Source organism: Myripristis murdjan, chromosome 10 (genome assembly GCF_902150065.1).
Source record: "Myripristis murdjan chromosome 10, fMyrMur1.1, whole genome shotgun sequence".
NCBI lineage: Eukaryota > Metazoa > Chordata > Actinopteri > Holocentriformes > Holocentridae > Myripristis > Myripristis murdjan.
The window spans coordinates 19,046,914-19,064,720 of NC_043989.1; the positions used below are offsets into that span (position 1 = coordinate 19,046,914).

At 43.4% G+C, this 17,807-nt stretch overlaps 1 protein-coding gene across 1 annotated transcript; it reads right to left on the minus strand.

Moving 5' to 3' along the window:
- Positions 1-3,829: 3,829 nt before the first annotated feature.
- Positions 3,830-17,405, minus strand: kctd12b (potassium channel tetramerisation domain containing 12b). Its single transcript, XM_030061388.1, has 2 exons — positions 15,841-17,405; positions 3,830-4,960 (listed from the first exon to the last, which is right to left on the minus strand). Exons 1-2 carry the CDS (start codon positions 16,682-16,684, stop codon positions 4,380-4,382), a joined length of 1,425 nt encoding a protein of 474 aa, XP_029917248.1. The 5' UTR covers positions 16,685-17,405; the 3' UTR covers positions 3,830-4,379.
- Between the last annotated feature and the right edge of the window lie 402 nt (positions 17,406-17,807).

Below are 17,807 nucleotides of genomic sequence, written 5' to 3' on the forward strand. Positions count from 1 at the left end.
TGACATATTTCCTGTTCAGTGATTTGCAGAAATTCAATTTGGAGTTTACTTCAATCTCTTCAAGCCAGTTATATATTTTTTTATGTTATTTTTCTACTTTATTATATTTTTCAGGATTTCTTTTGGTACATTTTCATGCCATGTTGTGTGAGGGAGTCCTTGGTCAATAATGAGTTTATTTGTAGGGCGTCATGATTGTAACCATGTTGGTCAGAATGCCTTAAATGTATCCAAAATTGCATTATTCATCAAGGGCCAGGGGATAATGTGCTAATTTAGATCTGCACACATTGTTCGGTGAGCTTGTATGCACATGCCGTTTGTTTTTACAGATTTCATTATGGAACTGTTTGATGTTTGGTGTTTTATCTGTGGTTCTTTTACAGGCTAGTTGTTGGTTTGTGTGTTTGCTCTGGATAAGTGCTACAGTGGCCATGATGGAACCGCATGGCTTTAGAAGTACATCAGCACAGCGGTGGGGGAGGCGAGAGCGAGGGAGAGAGAGAGGAAGAGAAAAAAGTGGAATGAGATATGAGTGGATGGTGAGAGAAAGAGCTGCAGAATTAGGAGATTAAAGTAGTGGCAGATTAGGCTTCAGGTTTAAATGATGGAAATGGAAAGAGTCTGACACATTCACTGTGGTCCTCCCCTCCTCTTCAGCGCATGTGTCTCCTGCTGATTGCATGGATGGCCTGCGGCAAGAGCCAGCTCTGCCAAAAGACTGTGTTCTCCTTTAAATAACATACATTTGTTTAAGAACATTTGTGTGCGAGCACGTTTGCTTAAGCACCAAATACGCTGGTTAAAAAAAAAAAAAAAAATCACATTTAGACTTGATCATCTGCACTTCACATCTTGTGTGATAACAGCTTCACAGCTACAGTCATTGCACTAGCTCACGCCTACATCTGGGAGCACACACACACACACACACACACACACACACACACACACTCTTACCCACGCACATATGCATGCATGCATCAATAATCGGGGATCAGTCCGTCTAATGATTCCTATGAATAATAAGGTGGTGGTGAATCATCACAGGGAATAATAACAGTTGTATTGAAGCTCTGTGTTGTTTAATTGGGACAGCTCATAGTGAGGAGGAAACTGCAGGTGTCTGATTGCTCATTCTACGCACTCTCTGTTAAGGTGTTAGACAGCTTGCCTGCTGTAACACTCGGATCATTGTAGGTCTCATAACATTAGAACAGATGTAAGATTATGTTACTGACACCACCTCCCTCTGTCATGGTGCCCTTGTATCCTCCTCTCATTAGCAAATAGTGCTTACACAGAAACTTTTTTCCTTATGTGTGAAGCTTTAGATTGTGTGAAATATTGCACAACACTGCAATATTTCGCTTTACAAGAACTCATTTAATACACAGCATCGCTTTCAGCTTGAGAGTTTTATTTGTGCGGGTGCAGACTGCACTGACACTGAGGGCAAAAAGAAATAACTCATGACCTAAAGAAATGAGATGCAAATGTATTGCTGACCATTCCAAGTAAATGTACAAGGTGCTCTTTCATGCTAATGCAAGGCATCCCATGTGTCAGCAAAAAAAGTCACATTTGAGCAAAGAAGACCGTAGATCCTGTCCAGGATGTTTATGGTAAGGATTCCTCTGACATTTTGTTCTTGCAGAAGAATCTTCTCGCAAGCAAAGGAAAAAAGTTCATGTTTGGTTGCCCTTTTTCCCCAGGAAGCCGTATGTGTCCGTCAAATTCTGATCTGAACTTTTCAAAACATGAAGCCCTTGAAGATGCCCATGCCTTTATTTTATCAGGTGCAATTTTCATGAGTAAGACTTATTAATTTGCAAACAGGGGAACAGTTGTGTCCAACAGTGTTACTGCTCCTATGAAATCACAGGGAAAGGGCTTCATTTAGTCATCGTCATCTGTACATGTGGTGGCAGTTCAGTGAAAGCCTTGGGAAATGACATTAAAGACAGAGCCTCAAGTTAGCCACTCATCTGCACAGTGATTATCACCACAGCTAGAACTTGCATGTTTGATCTTGGTTATCCAGTCAAAGCATGCTTCTTTTATGGAGGTCCCTGTAGATTGCTTTACCTCGCTGTCTCAAAGGATAAGTATTCCCTTTGTTGAAGGGTGAGCCTCTCAACTTCAGAGATCACAGTCCCAGAGTGCATTCATAATAAGTTGAGGCCAGCTTCAGGGGAAGATATAGATATAGACAAAGGGTGGAAAGAGAATGCACAAATGAATGAATTCCTGTGTGGAAGCCCAAAATGCAAATCAAGGGCTTTATTTTTGGATAGGGGTGTCTGTTTTGTGTAACAGGAATCCAGCAGAGCAGACTGTGCAGCTTCTGCTACAGTAAACAGGAATTTTAAATCAGGAAGACTTGTTGTTACTATCCTCTGCATGCATCCTGACTCAGGCGCGTTCTTTGGGCCCGGGAGCCTAGCCAGCATACTGTCTCTGTACAAGCCAGAGCTGAATGCCAAATATGAGAAAAGGAGCTGATGAGGCAAGACACTCTAATGAGTTGAGAGCTAGAATCTTTTCTATTGACTTCTCAGCTGTGACCAGTCATTTGGAGATGGATTCAGCACTGATGTTTGGTGGGAATGTTTGAGAAGGACTGAGATGGTTTGCAGAAATTGGGGCTATAGTGTAGAGGGAGAGGGATAGCCTGCTGTGCAGACACAGCATTTTCTTTAGGATTGTGACAAACCCTTTATCTGTTGTTAATCCTCCACTCACAGCAAAGAGGATATCTTTATTGGCAGTTACCAGTGTCCCTGATAAAACTATTCTATTTGTCTGATGTTTAATAAGATAAAACATCCCTCTTGCCCACCACTTGAGGATTAGTATCTTAACCTCAATATTAACCTGAGGCGATGCAGACAGCCGAGCTGCGGTTTGACCAGTGACACAGCCTTGGGGGAAAACTCTTGTGGAAGAAAACCCCCGAGGATGTTTTCGGCAGCAGAGTGGAAGGAGGGCCACTGGGCTCAATACAATCAAAGGTGAAGCAGCATTTTGGAGCGAAGTGAGAGACAGGCCAAATGAGAGATAAAGAGATCAAAACACAGAAAAAGACACCAAGGTTGCAGTCAATAAGTCAGCCCTTTGGTGTGAATGGTTAAAGTCGAAGGGAAACAACAATTCCATGGCTTCCGTATATAGATGTTTTTCAGCAGCAGGTTGGAGAGGAATATAAAAGTGCTCAAAAAGGTTTTGCACATAATATTTGATTTTGGATTTTAAATCCTTCTTTTGGATATACAATGCTGGATTCTTCAGAATGAATGAATATAGTCACTGGTGTCTTAACAAGAATAAAAGAGAAGCCAAAGACCTTTTGGGATTGAACACCCCTCCACTCTGAATGTTATGAAGATGCATGTTTGACATGAGTGGCAGAATGAGGACTGTTCAAAAAACTGTGATTGTAATATTGGCTGGATATTTTATGTATGTTTATTGATATGACATGAACTAACCACTAAAAATGCAAGAAAATATATGTTTTTAATTGGTGTTGCGGATGTGTTCCTGAAATTATTATTATTATTATCATTATTATTATTATTAGTAGCAGCACATCCTGGTCCTGGATAATCACCCACCTCGCTCCCTAGAATCCACCACATCCTCTTTTAGAATTCCTTTTATTGCTAGTTTGAGGATAACACAATCGTAAAATGAACCAAACTGCAGAGCTTTTGAATTACTGGCAGAGAGCAGGAAGGCTTTGAAGTCATGCTGTTAATATGGATGAGGTGAGGCATTTTAGATGACTTGCGCCAGAGATTTCAGTTATTTCTTTTATTTTGCATCAGCAAGGTCAAAAGCCTAAAATTTCACACTTATCTTACATTAGCCAGCAGCTTGATCACTGGAAATGGTACAGAGAGCAGGTCAGAAATGTCTAATTAATGACATGACATGACATGACATAATTTTTTTTTATCACAGAGTGAGTGAAAAGCAAATGATTCACAGTGGTTATGATATCATGTATTTTTTCCAATTAGCTTTGTAGAAAGGAGTGTTACTAACATTCTCTATCAGGATAGTATCTTGTTTTCTATGATGGGAAAGACTATTCTCAGTTGTTTAGTCCTGTATGCATGACTGCTAAAGCAGCTTAACCCAAGCACTATATTTAATGTGTCAACTTCAGTTCTGTTTACATGCAAAAGCTACCACATTTTCTAAATCTCATGAGTAAACTTTGTTGCCGCATGCTGACAGAGGTCACATAGAAGCTGAAGACCACTGCTTGTAACATTTTCCACTGAACTCTTGTAAATTCTTCTCTGAATTAGTCAAGCTGATGATTTGTTGGATTGTCCTGCTTTTTTTTTTTCACCACAAGCTAAAGCCCTCTATGCATTGTATTTCTTGAGCAAGTCGTTTTGCCAGTGCCTCTTGCGGTCTGGGAACACTTTGGGCATGCGGATCTTCTTGAAGTCCTCAATGCATTTCTTCAGATCCTCCTCCAGCATCTTCCTCTCCTCCTCATCCTCGTCAACCCCGGCCGGGGGGGCGCCGTTCTCCTTGGAGGTGAGGCGGGGCAGTGTCTTCAGGTTCAGGGTGGTCGGACGTTGGGGGCTTTCGAGGGGAGGCGGACTGGGGGGAGGAGGGGTGGAGACGGACTCTGGGTTTGATGGAGGCAGGGCAGGAGGCGGTGAAGGAGGGAGGTCAGGGCTGTCCAGAGCTTGGGGAGGAGGAGGAGGTGGTGGTGGAGGAGGAAGAGGAGGAGTTGGAGGGGGAGGACAGTCCAGGGGCAAGGGGTTTTGTAAATCCAGTGTTGTGCCGCTGTTGGTCTCTGGAAGGCTTTGTGTCCTGCCGCTGGGCGACTCTGCTGTCGGTGCATCGACACGAGCAGCGGCACGCTCGGAAGTCACAGCTTCACTGGAGACTGGGAGTTTCAAAGTCATCTTCGTGGAAGTCAGTGATGAACCACCTGCAGCAGGAAGAAAAGCACTGCATAATTACACAGTCTGGTTTGATCTGGGACATTGAATTAAAATCCAATTCATGCAAAATTTAGGAGGATGGGCACAAAAGCACTGAGAAATCACTAAAAAAAGGGATAAGACAAGGGGCAAGTAAAGAAATTGTATTCAGAATCAGGTGTCTGACATCTGCTGAAAGGTCCTGGCTATCAGGGGAACTTCACAGGGAAAATTTGATTACATTCTCCCTTTATTGTTTGCCTTATCAAAGTGTGTCAGTAGTGTATTGCCAGGAGAGAAACAACCACCTCAACTTTGAGCTTTAGAGTTTTGTTTCCAAGGGTACAACAGTAAACACATCTTGGCACAGGGGAGCATAGAAGCATTATGGGAGCAGAAATTAGCAGGGGAAAGAAGACTCAGCAGGAGAGGGGAGAAAAAGAGATTTAATCTCAGAATGGTCTGTGTCCCTCTACAGATTCTTTTCTCTCTGTTAGAATTCACATTATGTTCGAAGGGCACGCTAGGCTGAGTGAATGGCCTGGAACATTGTGGCTGATAATAAGAGAGCTATTTTTTCAGCGGTTTCTGTGGATCCTCCATCTAAACTCATGTTTATGTGCGGACAGAGGATGTTGCTGTGGCGCAGCTTCTCGGAACAGTTGGAAACACACATGGACCTGCTGTACTTGAGGGTAATTTAAAGCCCATCTACCATTTTGAATCAACTCCTCTCTGTTTACAAAGCAGCTAATTTTGTGGAAACCGCTGTGCAGGCTGCCAGCATCACTTATTCCTCTGATTTGCACTGGTTGTAAGATCGAACACAGTCCTTGTTTTGGCTCAGCAAGTCACTGCAAACTTAGCGCATTTAAGTGTTGATGGTAATGACAGCCCTGCATGCATACATGCACTCCCACCACCTGAGAGCTCAGTCACACTAGATTAAATCACACACATGCTCACACTCGCAATGAAACGTTAAAGCCGCATACATGCTGTTAAATGGCATGACTTTCCACTTAAGTGTGCACATAACGATAGTCTCTCCCACAGCCCCTCACACACACACTGATGCAAAGATATATGTAAGTATATTAATGCGCACACACAAGTGCACAGACATACAAACACACACAAGGGCCCTACACTCTTTCCTCTATCGTCACAGTAACCCAGCTTATATAACAGGAAAAGCTGCTTGTGTCAAATGGAGGCGGCGCAGAATATTCTCCCACTGCTTTTGCTTTCTGAATAACCGAATGCGTGTTTGTTTGTATGTGTATGTTTGAGTGCGAGTGCTAGAGAGCGCGCAAGTTTGTGTGTGTCTGTGTTGTGTTTGTGCATACACCCGTAAGCACGTGTGTGCGTGTATGTGGAGGTGTGTGTGTGTGAGAAAGAGAGCGAGCGAGCGAGCGTGCACGTAGCTTTATTCTGGGCATGTACTGGCATTTGAAAGAAGGAGAGATAAAGACAAACAGGAAGAAAGACATGGGGGGCGGAGACTGTGCATATGAAAAGAGGGGTGGCAGAGTCTAACAGAAGAAGCATGTTCTCTAGTGTGTGTTGATGTGTGTTTGTGTGGGTGTGCACACGTGCATGTGCCTTTCTTTGTATGTGTGTATGTGTGTGTACAGTGCATACAATGTTTCTTATAATGAATACATGTGTTTGAGGACTGCCTGGACGTAGGAGTACGTGGGCTTAGTAGTGTCAGAGGAATAATCCACTGGGGGATGGGCTCCATCCTCCCCTCTACCACTAAGCCTTATGGAAGAGAACAGAGAATGAGAGCACTTGTCCCTTTCTCCCGGCTCTTTCCCCATAGATGTACGCAAAAGCCAAAGCACTCTCTCGCATATCCTCTCTCTCTCTCTCTCTCTCTCTCTCTCTCTCTCTCTCTCTCTCGCTCTCTCTCACTCTTAAAGTCTCCCATCTGTTCAGCGTGACACATCCCTCCATTGCCATCATTACTGCCATTAGCAGCCATAATATGTCAGTAATGCCAGCTTTTACCTCTTTGTGACCAAATGGCTACTCCACTGTGTGCATTTTATTTTCCCCTTACCTGAAACCATGTCTTTTATTCGTCACATTTTGTCTAATTTTGTCTAATTGCTGCAGTGTTAAGTGATTTTTGAAAAAAACTTTTTTGTCATCTATCTCCTCACACAAGACATTCCACGTGTCAAACTGTGTAGATTTATGCTATCATTTTGTGTATTGAATACTCTGCTATTGGTTGACATATACTGAAATACAATTACATAGACATCCACTGTATTTATAAGTCAGCCACTGTGTGCAGAAGAAACTTCATTCTAATGTCTAAATGCTCATCGTGGCATGTTGATCAAACATGTGCACTCTCATAATGATGACATGAATAGTTTATGAGATACAAAACACATGGAAGTCAATGAAGTCCCATCCACTCCCATTGTATTTATAAGTCACCAACTGTATTGAGTAGAAACTCCATTCGAATTTCAAAATGCTCAGTATGGAATGCTGATCAAACATGCACACTGTCATGATGATAAACACATAAATGCAAAACCAAACTAATCAGCTTATCCGCTGACAGCAAAGATGTGCGTTTTCTTCAGGAAATGCTCCTTTTCTAGTTCCATCTATTATTGTCCAGTTGTACACCTCTCATCAGAACTTTGTGTGCCCAAATAGACAGATACTATTCCATGACTTCTACTTTAAGTTCACATGATTTATGAAAGAATCTGTTCTCAGGCCTTGTCATCCCAACTTAACTCCTACATACAGGCTTTCATAATAAAACCTAATATTCTATGCATGTAGTAATAAAATGTTTTAAAAATGAATGTAACATGTATGACTGAATTACCTTGATGACGACCAGGTCACTCAGCCAACAGGCATGCATACTTAAAAAAATTCACCATGACCACTGGCAGGCCTAATGACCTGAGGTTGAGGAGCCTGGCACGCAGGAGGACAACATCATCGCCATGGTAACACATCAATGTGCAGTAGACACAGCAGCACAAATGCTTCGTAATGTCTCTCTGATGGAGGCACTCTTTTATATAGAGCATGAAGTTGTGCATATGGTTCTACCCTGCTGCTCTGAAAGGAGCTCACGCTACATAGTTTTGACAATAACTGCATGTCTTATATCTAATTACCCACCACTCAGCTCAGATATCCAACATCTGCTTTGTGAAATGATCTGTATGCCGCCTAATGACAGAGTGGGCCTCAGCGCCCTTCCACATTCATTGTCTTTTCTCTCTGATTGCTGAGAGAGCAAATACATATGGGGGCGTAATCAAATGTAGTATGACAATATTGGCCGTCTGAGTCACTTTCCGTACTGAGGCACTGTTTCCCATATCAAAACGCGCTGCCGTGCAGTGACAGGTCTCTGAGCAATTATATTTGTGTCAGTCTTCATAACATAGAGGAAATGGGAAAGATAAGCTTGAAAAAATGGAAAGTTGCTGTTGAATAGTAAAGACAGAAAGAGAAGGCGGTAGGGTGGGGTGAGAGAGGGAGGTTCAAAATGAACCAAAAAGCAAGTAATCAATAATTAACCCACAGATGAGCAAGATTTTTCTCTTCCATTTCGTGAGAGACTGCTTCATGAGATTTGATATCTGCAGACTTACGTGGCATATTAATCTATGCCATATTGATCTAGGTGCTTCTTCACCTGCCTGCTCATTCCATATTTACTTCTCCTGGGCCACTGAGATCAGGCTTGGCTGTTCAGATTACAGATGATTAGAGGCAGAGATTAGAGCCACAGTCACCAGATGGCTGAGGTGAATCCCAGCGTGACACCGGCGCAAACTGACACTATTTACAACTAACTGCTCACACTCAGATACATGGCAGCAGCAGAGATGCAGTAATTATTCCTGGTCCCATTCACTCTGCTGTAACAGACCGCTTCATGTAGTGTACAAGTAGCATAACATAATTTTACACTGTCACAATAAATAACCACATAATTACATATATCACATATGTCACATATTAGTATTCAGCTTAGTATCAGCTTTGCAGTTAAGTTGCACCATTCAAGTCAATTTAAGCACTTATAAACCTGTCCAATGTAAATACTCAACTTATCAGTGTATCAATACACTGTCAGCTCATTATCAACTTTGTATCAGAAATAATAAGGGTTAGGGTTTAACTCAGCTGATACTAAACTGAATATCATTGTTCATATTAAAAATAAAGAAATGATTGGGTGTCCTATTTAATCATTGTTGAAAATTGCTCTCAGCTAACATAGAGAGGTCGTTCATAACAGAACAACAAACGCACAGCTGTCCTTTCCTCATTCACTCATCCTCTCTGCTGTCTCTCTTTGATCAGCTGTTTCTTTCTATTTTCTGATCTCTATCCTCTATGTTCCTCCTGCCTTTCCGTCCTACTCCCGCCTTGCTCCTGTTATCCACACTCAGAATCTGCGCAGCGTTGCAAGAAACTTTGCCACTTATGTTTCCCGTTGAGTGACTTTCCCCTCTTTATCCGACAACTTGCTCTTGACACTTTGACACACTCAACTTCAACTAATTTCATGCTCATTGCCCGCCTCAATCCCATCTTACTTTCTCTCTGCGTTTTCATACATCCCTTACCGCTCTCTGTGCCAATTCTTCTAACTCTGACAGGGGGCCTAAGGGAAAAGAAACAAAAGATTGCGAAGACACAGAGGTACAGAGAGAGAGAGCAAGGGGGAAGATAAATAAAGGAAGATACTGCAAATCTCTGTGACCTCATGCATCCTTCTTTGGACACTACATCTCGTCTCACTCCTCCCCCCTGTCCCCACTGGATGTGACTCCCCTCCGACCTTGCATGATGGAGTCCCCCTGGTGATCACGAGCCAATATGTTTTGTGACAGCTGCTCTCGCTGGAGATGTGTGTGAGGAGCAGCTGAGCATGTGCGTACCCACGCTGGAGGATAGAGCGGTGCAGTGAAGGTACACATCTGGCTCGGTGCCTGCCTCACTATAAATAACCCAACACACAATGCGACAAAGACGCCTGGAGCCTACTGTATTCTGTGCATGTTGGTTAACATGCCAGCGTGGGTGAACAAACAGCGCTGTTGTCATGGTCAGATAGAGAACAGCACAAATACACACATGCACTTTACACAAACACAAGTGGAAATGCACAGAAGCATGCGCGCTCTTAGTTGGCATACCCCCCCTACCCCACCCCTATAAGACACATGCGACCCAGCCGCAGCAGCAACAGTCCTTTCAGCGGGCCTCTTGGCCTTAGGCTGCTCCCTGCTCTCCTCCTCTCCACTCCTCCACTTCATACACCATCTGTTGTCTGACACCGCTCCCAGGTAATTAGCAGCCATGATGCTTCTCTTTATTAGCATGGACTTCTCCTGGTTATTGCTGTCAGGAAAGGCTGAGGGAGGCAAATGGCTTGTTTGCTTTCTAATGCATTTTTAACTGATCATGAAGAAGAGGGAACAGAAGCCAGCCAATTAGATGTTAAATCTCGTGGCCCCGAGTATCGTCAGCTTCACATGTGGTCTCTATGCGCTGGGTCTTTTCCACTGGGGGTATTCCAAGGAGGTTGTTGTGAATCTCCCCCTAGCAACTTCACTCCCTCTATGTGTGTGTGTGTGTGTGTGTGTGTGTGTGTGTGTATGTGTGAGTTTTGGATATGACAACTGCCTGCTCAGCACATTAGTGAGCCCCGGAGTGCACCTAGTTCATTATCCCAGTGTGGCCTCATATCAGCCAGGGACCCAGCGCTGACCCAAGGCAAAGACCCCTGTCTCTCTCACACACACACACACACACACACACACACACACAGAGACCTTACATCGCTCTAACCAGCTGTCCAGCCACAAGCACAACAACAAAAACCCAAAAGTGGACAATGCGCTGCAGCGACTGGTCATGTAAATAAAAACGGAGCTCAGATGAGTGCAGCTGAGAGCTCAGATTGAATAGAAACACAGATTGCACCATTCAGCGCCCGATAGCCCACTCAAGAGGAGATGTTGAGAAAAATGACTCATTGTGGTGTGCTGTGTTGTCACTCCGGCATGGATGTCTATTCATAAAAGAGAATGTATATATACAGCATTCTGTCAGGGAGGGGGAGAGCTGTGTTGCTTCCAGTCCATTTAAAGGCACAGTTCGTACCCCTTAAAACGTTGAGGTTATGTGGAGACACAGCATAGCGGTGACGTTCATGTCACACAGCTGTGTGAGGCACACACATGCATACTCACACACACCCATCCACCCACACCCACACACACACACACACACTGGAAAATTAGGATTTTGTCTGATAGAAAATGTCAGTTCTCGCCTTCTCCACTGACATAAAAATATGAATCAATATTAATCATAAATCCTAATGAGAAATCTTGAGGATCAATATTTTTCTGGCGTAACAGAATCTCTCATGCAGGAATACAACATTGCACTGCCCAGTGAAGGTATTGTTTGTCAGGATGATGCAGCTCCTCCCCAAAATAACACAGTAAACCTCACGCTGAGGCTTTACAGGAAGACATGAGATTAAACACCAACAGCCTTGTTGCTTAAATACTGTCCCTGAGATATGGATAGATAATAGAAGAATCATTCTTCTATTATCTATTCATATCTCTCTCGCTTGCTCTCTTTGTATCATCCCTTAGTCTTGAGCTCCAGTCCCTTAACTTATAATGTGCATCGCTTCCTGCTTCCCTCTCACTTCCTTTCATTTCCCTTAAGTCCTTTCCTTTCCCTTCGGGCGTTTCCTTTCCTTTCCCTTTGGTCCTTTCCTTTCCTTTCCTAACAAGGGAAACGTTGACCTATCTGGCCAGGCGACAAGAGGATCATTCTAAGAAATGGAGGCTGACTGGCCAAGGCATGCTGCCATATAGAGCAACTTAGTGTGACACTGGCACCACAGGCACAGACCATGTGTCAAATCACTGCCTCGAGGTAGAGTCCTCTAGCTGTAATGGTGTTGGACACAGTCTTATAGTCTCAGGACACACATTCTTTTCAGCCTTGCACTTTTATGGCAACAGTTGCATTATGATTGGGAAAAGACTAGTAACTTGGTACATTTTATTACACTGCAAAAATGTCAATTTGTCTATCATCCACATCAGTTTTTTTTTTTATTAGCCTCTTGAAACAAGTAGGAAAAAAATCCCAGTGGAATGAGATGATCCCATTTTCCAATCTGTATAAAGTCTATATGTTGTAACAATGGAGAATAAGGCAGAGCAGCCCTCTACTGTCAAGACAATTACACTTGATTCAATAAAATTCTGGAAACAAGTCGGATTATATCATCTCACTGGCAGACTGAATATGAATATGAATATGAAACTGAATGTTTTTGGTGATATGTAAAATGACAAGGGGAAACAATACTGTAAAATAAAGAAATTAGTTATGTTGCTCTATTTATTTAATAGTCAATTGATCTTTTTTTTTTTTTTTTTGCACCTCTCTGCATGTATGTGAGTGGCAGTTGTTGTCTGCTTCACATGGAAACATTTTTCATTGATCCTGGCTTTTTACAAGACACAGAAAATCAAACTTCATGGTAAAATATCTTTATTGTAACACTCTGGTTAAAACAGGCATACCACTATGGTGACACAGTTGGAACCTGCTTTCTATATGGCACATAAGCAGGCATGCTACACTTTTTTAAATTATTTTTTCAACCGCACGTTTCACAACAGAGAATTAAAAAATTCCAAGTAGCATTTTCTCACAACCTGGCCCGCTACTGTTTTCATTTATGGGTGCCATCGTCTCTCACACGTCTCCTGTTGAATGTCGAGTCTCAAGGTAACCCACAGAGGTATGGACGGAGAGTGGTGGAGCCACTGGGGTCTGAAATTCCCCACTTGAGGTGAGTCTCTCCATGTCTGTGCTAATGACTGTTGGTGGACACTGACATGGGAGGAACGCTGCCTGTGATCCTCCCTGTGCTTGTTTGGGTTGGGATTGGTTGGAGGCACTGCAGGCACTCTGTTACGCTGTTCTCTGAGGATATGTCATACATTCCAGACAGCAGCGAAAATAATCTATTTTAAAGGAAGGGAGGCACATGAATATTTTAACAGGTTTTAACAAGCTCGAAAGCTATCTTTTTTATGTAGGCCAGACTGAGCTCTGTTTTAGAGCTCAAAATATGTGCTGATTAATATGTCATGACTTCTTGCAACACACAAGCAACAGTGTGTTTGCCTTTTTAGTGTAAATAATGCCCATGAAAAATAGCTTTCTTGACTACAGATATCGTTTTCGTATGTTTCAGAAATGGGCAAAAAGGTGTGCTAAAGGGTGAAGCTTTAACAATTTTAATCCTGAATATTATGCACAATCTACCTCTAGATTTTAACTGTTAAGACTAATAAGGAGGATTATTGGCAACAACATAAGAGTTTTGTAATCTGCTTTGACACAGCCTGTTATCTTTACGTGTCCTCATTTCTATTCTAGCGCTGTTCTCTGGTCAACTGTTCAATACATGAGCCAGCTAAGGAAAAAAGGGGAAGAAAAAAATGTGAAAGAGCTGGAAAAGCAGATGGGAGGACAGGGGGAGAGATAGAGAGCGCCTGGGGGTAGAGTCTTGATCATTTAGTATGAAGTACAGTTTATGTTCAAGGACATTTCCCTTTATGGGTCCATCTCCACGGGAAATGGGATGATGAAAATTTGAAATGGTTTACTTGTGAAAGAGTTTATAGCCACTGTTCATTAAAATTTTAAATTACACTATTATTGTGTGGGCGTATGCTATTTTCTTTATTTAGTCAGCGCTGAATGCCACCCTAAATTGTCGCACAATTGCTCTGAATGGAAAATACAATCAAAATAGAAGGAAAACATCTTTTATTCGACAAATCACTTTCTTAATTCCGGTGTTGTGTGTTGTCTGCGGCAAGACACTGCAGCAGGCCTGATGTGTTGATGCCGATGTCAGGAGCACTCCATCACACTGAAACAGTACACTACCCGATTCTAGATATTACACAACACATTTATTGTCACTGTCAGAAGTTATGGCAAAACTATGACCTGACACCTTAGCTCAAATGAAAGACTTTACAACACAACTTCACTGGCAGTTTCTCAACTCAAACTTTAAGTAATGCCTACTTTCCTCTCTCTATAGCATGATTACAGGATCTATAAATTAAAGAGTTTTCCCTAACTGTGACTGCACTTTGATTTCATCTGCTGGATTTAAACTCATCTGTTAGATTTGTGTGTTTTAATCTGAGGTATATGATGTGCAGACCTGTCCTGAGGTTGTATCTGGGACAATTACCCTCTAGCTATACTCACTCTTTTAGAACTGCTCTCATACACAGTCACTATACCGTCACAATGCATTGGCTACAGTGGTGAGAAAACATTGGGCTTTGGCTGGCTGCAGTGAAATCCTACCCTTTCTCATGGGTATTCACTTACAGTAAGTGAGAACCATTATCAAATATGCAACAGCTTGAACTGTAATCCTGAACTGAGCATCAAGAATAACATTACTGTTTACAAAACACTCAAACATGATCCTCTAAGACAGCAACCACAGGGTTTAGAAAGGACAAAAGCTGTGTAGGCATGCTTTGGGCCTTTCTGAAATATTCTTTGATTTGTAATTGAGCAAATAAATGTTAATGAAAAACAAGAAGGAAAAAAAGAGCAGTGGGTTGTGAATGACATAACACCATTCATCTCCTCTGCCCTCCCTGTGTGGGTGATTAAAATACTGACAGCTCCATTGAACAATCAATACACACACTTCATCTGGCATCTCTTGCAACTGTTTTTTTTTTCCGTTCCAGTCAGCGTGACCTCTCAGTATTTGAGCATTCTCTGCTCTTATCAAAGCCTGCTGCTGGTTAGCTTGACTCGGAGCCAACATATTTTGGAACAGGAAATTCCATATACCTCCAAATGGATTGTCCTACTACATGTTAGTGTGAAAAGCTGTACATGCCAGTCTTTTCCTTTCACAACACAAAGTTCAATGCCTTTTCTGGTCTGTGTTATTACATTACGTATTACGAGCAGAAGCTTAACTAAACCGTCATTTGCAACAGCAATTGAACAGGGAAACTATGGCATGTTCTCAACCACACAGTACCAGGCATGTTTAATAAAAACTCAAGGAAATTAGATTCATTCATGTAATTAGATTCATTCATGTAACACTTTGTTCTTGTGCTGGGCTCCTCGCATCCCTCAAAGCTGATAAGATGTCCAATTATTTGGTAATTTAGTTGAGAGGAGCAGGAGAGAGTCCGAGCTGCTTGAGTAAGCAGAGGCAAAGTACAGCACTGTACATCATGGGCACTCTTTGAAGCCCTTTCTATTAGGCCCTTATGACTGGTTCTATAGTCATAAAGACTCAACAGGGCTCCTTTTAACAAAATTAGCTCTTAGATACAGTATTGTGCTTCACCGAGGCAGATGCAATATGTACAAAGAAGGAAAAGTACATAGAAGGTATCAGTCTGTAGGAAAAGATTGCTGTGGTCAAGGGTGTTGGATTGGTTCTGGGGCCGGCACCGGGGCTACGAGTAGATGGATCAAGGGCTTAGGCCAGGGCAGAAGTCAGACCTGAGGATGGGAGAATAAATGTAGAGGGTGGGGTGGGGGGTGGGGGGGTCGCTGCAGATTCAACCTGCAAAGGAGGTACGAAGAGTCAGAGCAGCTGGTGGGTATTGTTCATAGGAGAAAAGCTGGCCAGAGAGAGAGATGGAGGGGGGGAACATCTACAGTACATCTACTGTTGCAGGAGCCATCAGAGGGAGAAGGACAGGATGGCTGGAGGCCGGGGAGGGTGGGCTGGGGGAGCCTGGGGAACAAAGCCGATAGTCTCACTCACGGTAGAACACATATTCAGTGTAGCTGGTCCAGATCTTGTCGTCTGTCTGCTCGTGGGCAAAGGCGCAGGTTCCTGTGGAGTTACAGGCCACCATGTGGAAGCCTGCATCAGCCAGCTTGTCAAATGCCTGCTCCAGGAAAGTGAACTTGAGATAGTAGCGGGATGTGTACCGCTCTGGTGGGCGGTCGGGGTCACGGCTCTCGTTCAGTGTCTCCCCAAACACCTCTTTGGCCAGGGAGGTCTTTCCACAAACCATGATGCGTGCCACCCGCCGGAATTTGGCATCGGTCTGGCTGTCACGCCCCAGAGTGTATGAGCCTCGGTAGCCAATTGTGATAAACCCTGACCTTTTGCCATCCACACCACCAGGCACGAGACTGGCACAGGCAGCAGCAGCAGCACCCAGGGAGCCAAGGTTACGGGCTGTGTCAATCCCAGGTGAGGAGTCCTCTGGGTCACTCTGACATCCTTCATCACCCAGGGAGTTCTGCTTGCTGATTTTGGGTGCCAGCAGCTTCACAAGCTCAGGCAGGTTGAAGAACTCAGCCTCCCGCTGCAGGCGCCCGCGCTCAGGGAAATGGTCTGGAAGGACCAGCTGCTGGTCACGCATGTAGTCCAGGATGTAACGAAACAGGAAGCCATCACGGTCCACAAAAAATCGTCCTTTGGTGTCCCTTGCCAGTCCTTTGGTGGACTTTCGACTGAACATCTCCCATAGCAGGGAGTCTGGCACACTTGTGAGAGTAGAATAGCGGGTGATGTACACCTGACCACCAACATTGAGTTCTATAATCTCAGGGAAGGTTACTTCCTCCCCTGCTATGCCGCTATCTGGTAAAGCCATGGCTGAGTCCTGCAAAGCAGTAAGAACTGGGTGCAGGGTTAAAAAGCGTCTGTCACCTTAGTTGGAGTTTATGCAAGCTTTAGTTCAAACTGCAGGACTCGGGGGGAAAAATTAAGCAGTGAGACGTTTCTCAGTGGTTAGCGAGGCCTGACGGCAGTTAAAGCTTGCAGGTCCCGATGCAGTGATGAGCAGATTACCTGTGGTAACAGAGCGTCTAAAACTGCAGCGCACAATTCGTATGCGCGCAATAAAAGCTCGCCTCAAACCGCACTGGCATCCAAGCCAGCAGATACGAAGCAGTCACACAAATACCATCTATTCTAACTACAGTTTCCCCCCATAGTAACTAAAACATAGCGCAGACTCTCAGATAGCAGGGGATGGAACCGTTATGTTCATGTCCTTTACGCACAAACAGACGCAATATCCCGAAACTGAAAATCTGTTATTGACACCAAAATCCCAGCTCTCTTGGCTGGAAACACACGGACTTCGCAAATACTGTCCATAACGATTTATTCCTCACAACCGCAATCAGGGAAAAATCCATAGTTGGTGATTTCTGTGGGTGTCCCGTGAGTGAAAAGCCAGAAAATAAGGAGGACTTTTCCCCAAGTAATCGCTGACTAAAAACGTAAACATAAAGATCTCCAGTTTTCCATCACTGGACTCAGAGGTATTGGAGGTGGTCAGCCCGCCGACCCATGTTCTCCTCTCTCCCCTGTCAGACTGTAACTCCGCTGCAACGTAACGGCAACTACAGTATTATTCACCCCGGTTAACCACACCTACCTGCGGATGACGTGTATTGACTGAGATCCAGGTCAAAATACCAATACCCTGACCCCTGCTAACATTTGACTGTGCATTAATCGACTGGTAAATTATCTTCTTAACTGATTGAAGATAATAATGTGTGGCTTTAAAGGTCCTCTCGATTTTTTTTAATTGACCCATAAATAAATGCACACATTAGACCAAGGAGACCGAATAGATTGTGGTGCTTATTGAGCCACATATCTGAGACATTTGCTGTAGATGTGGATTTTATAACTGTTTATAGCCTACTTAGGTGGGGTCGTTATAGTCGGTACAGCAAAAGCTGAAAATCTTGATCCTAGCA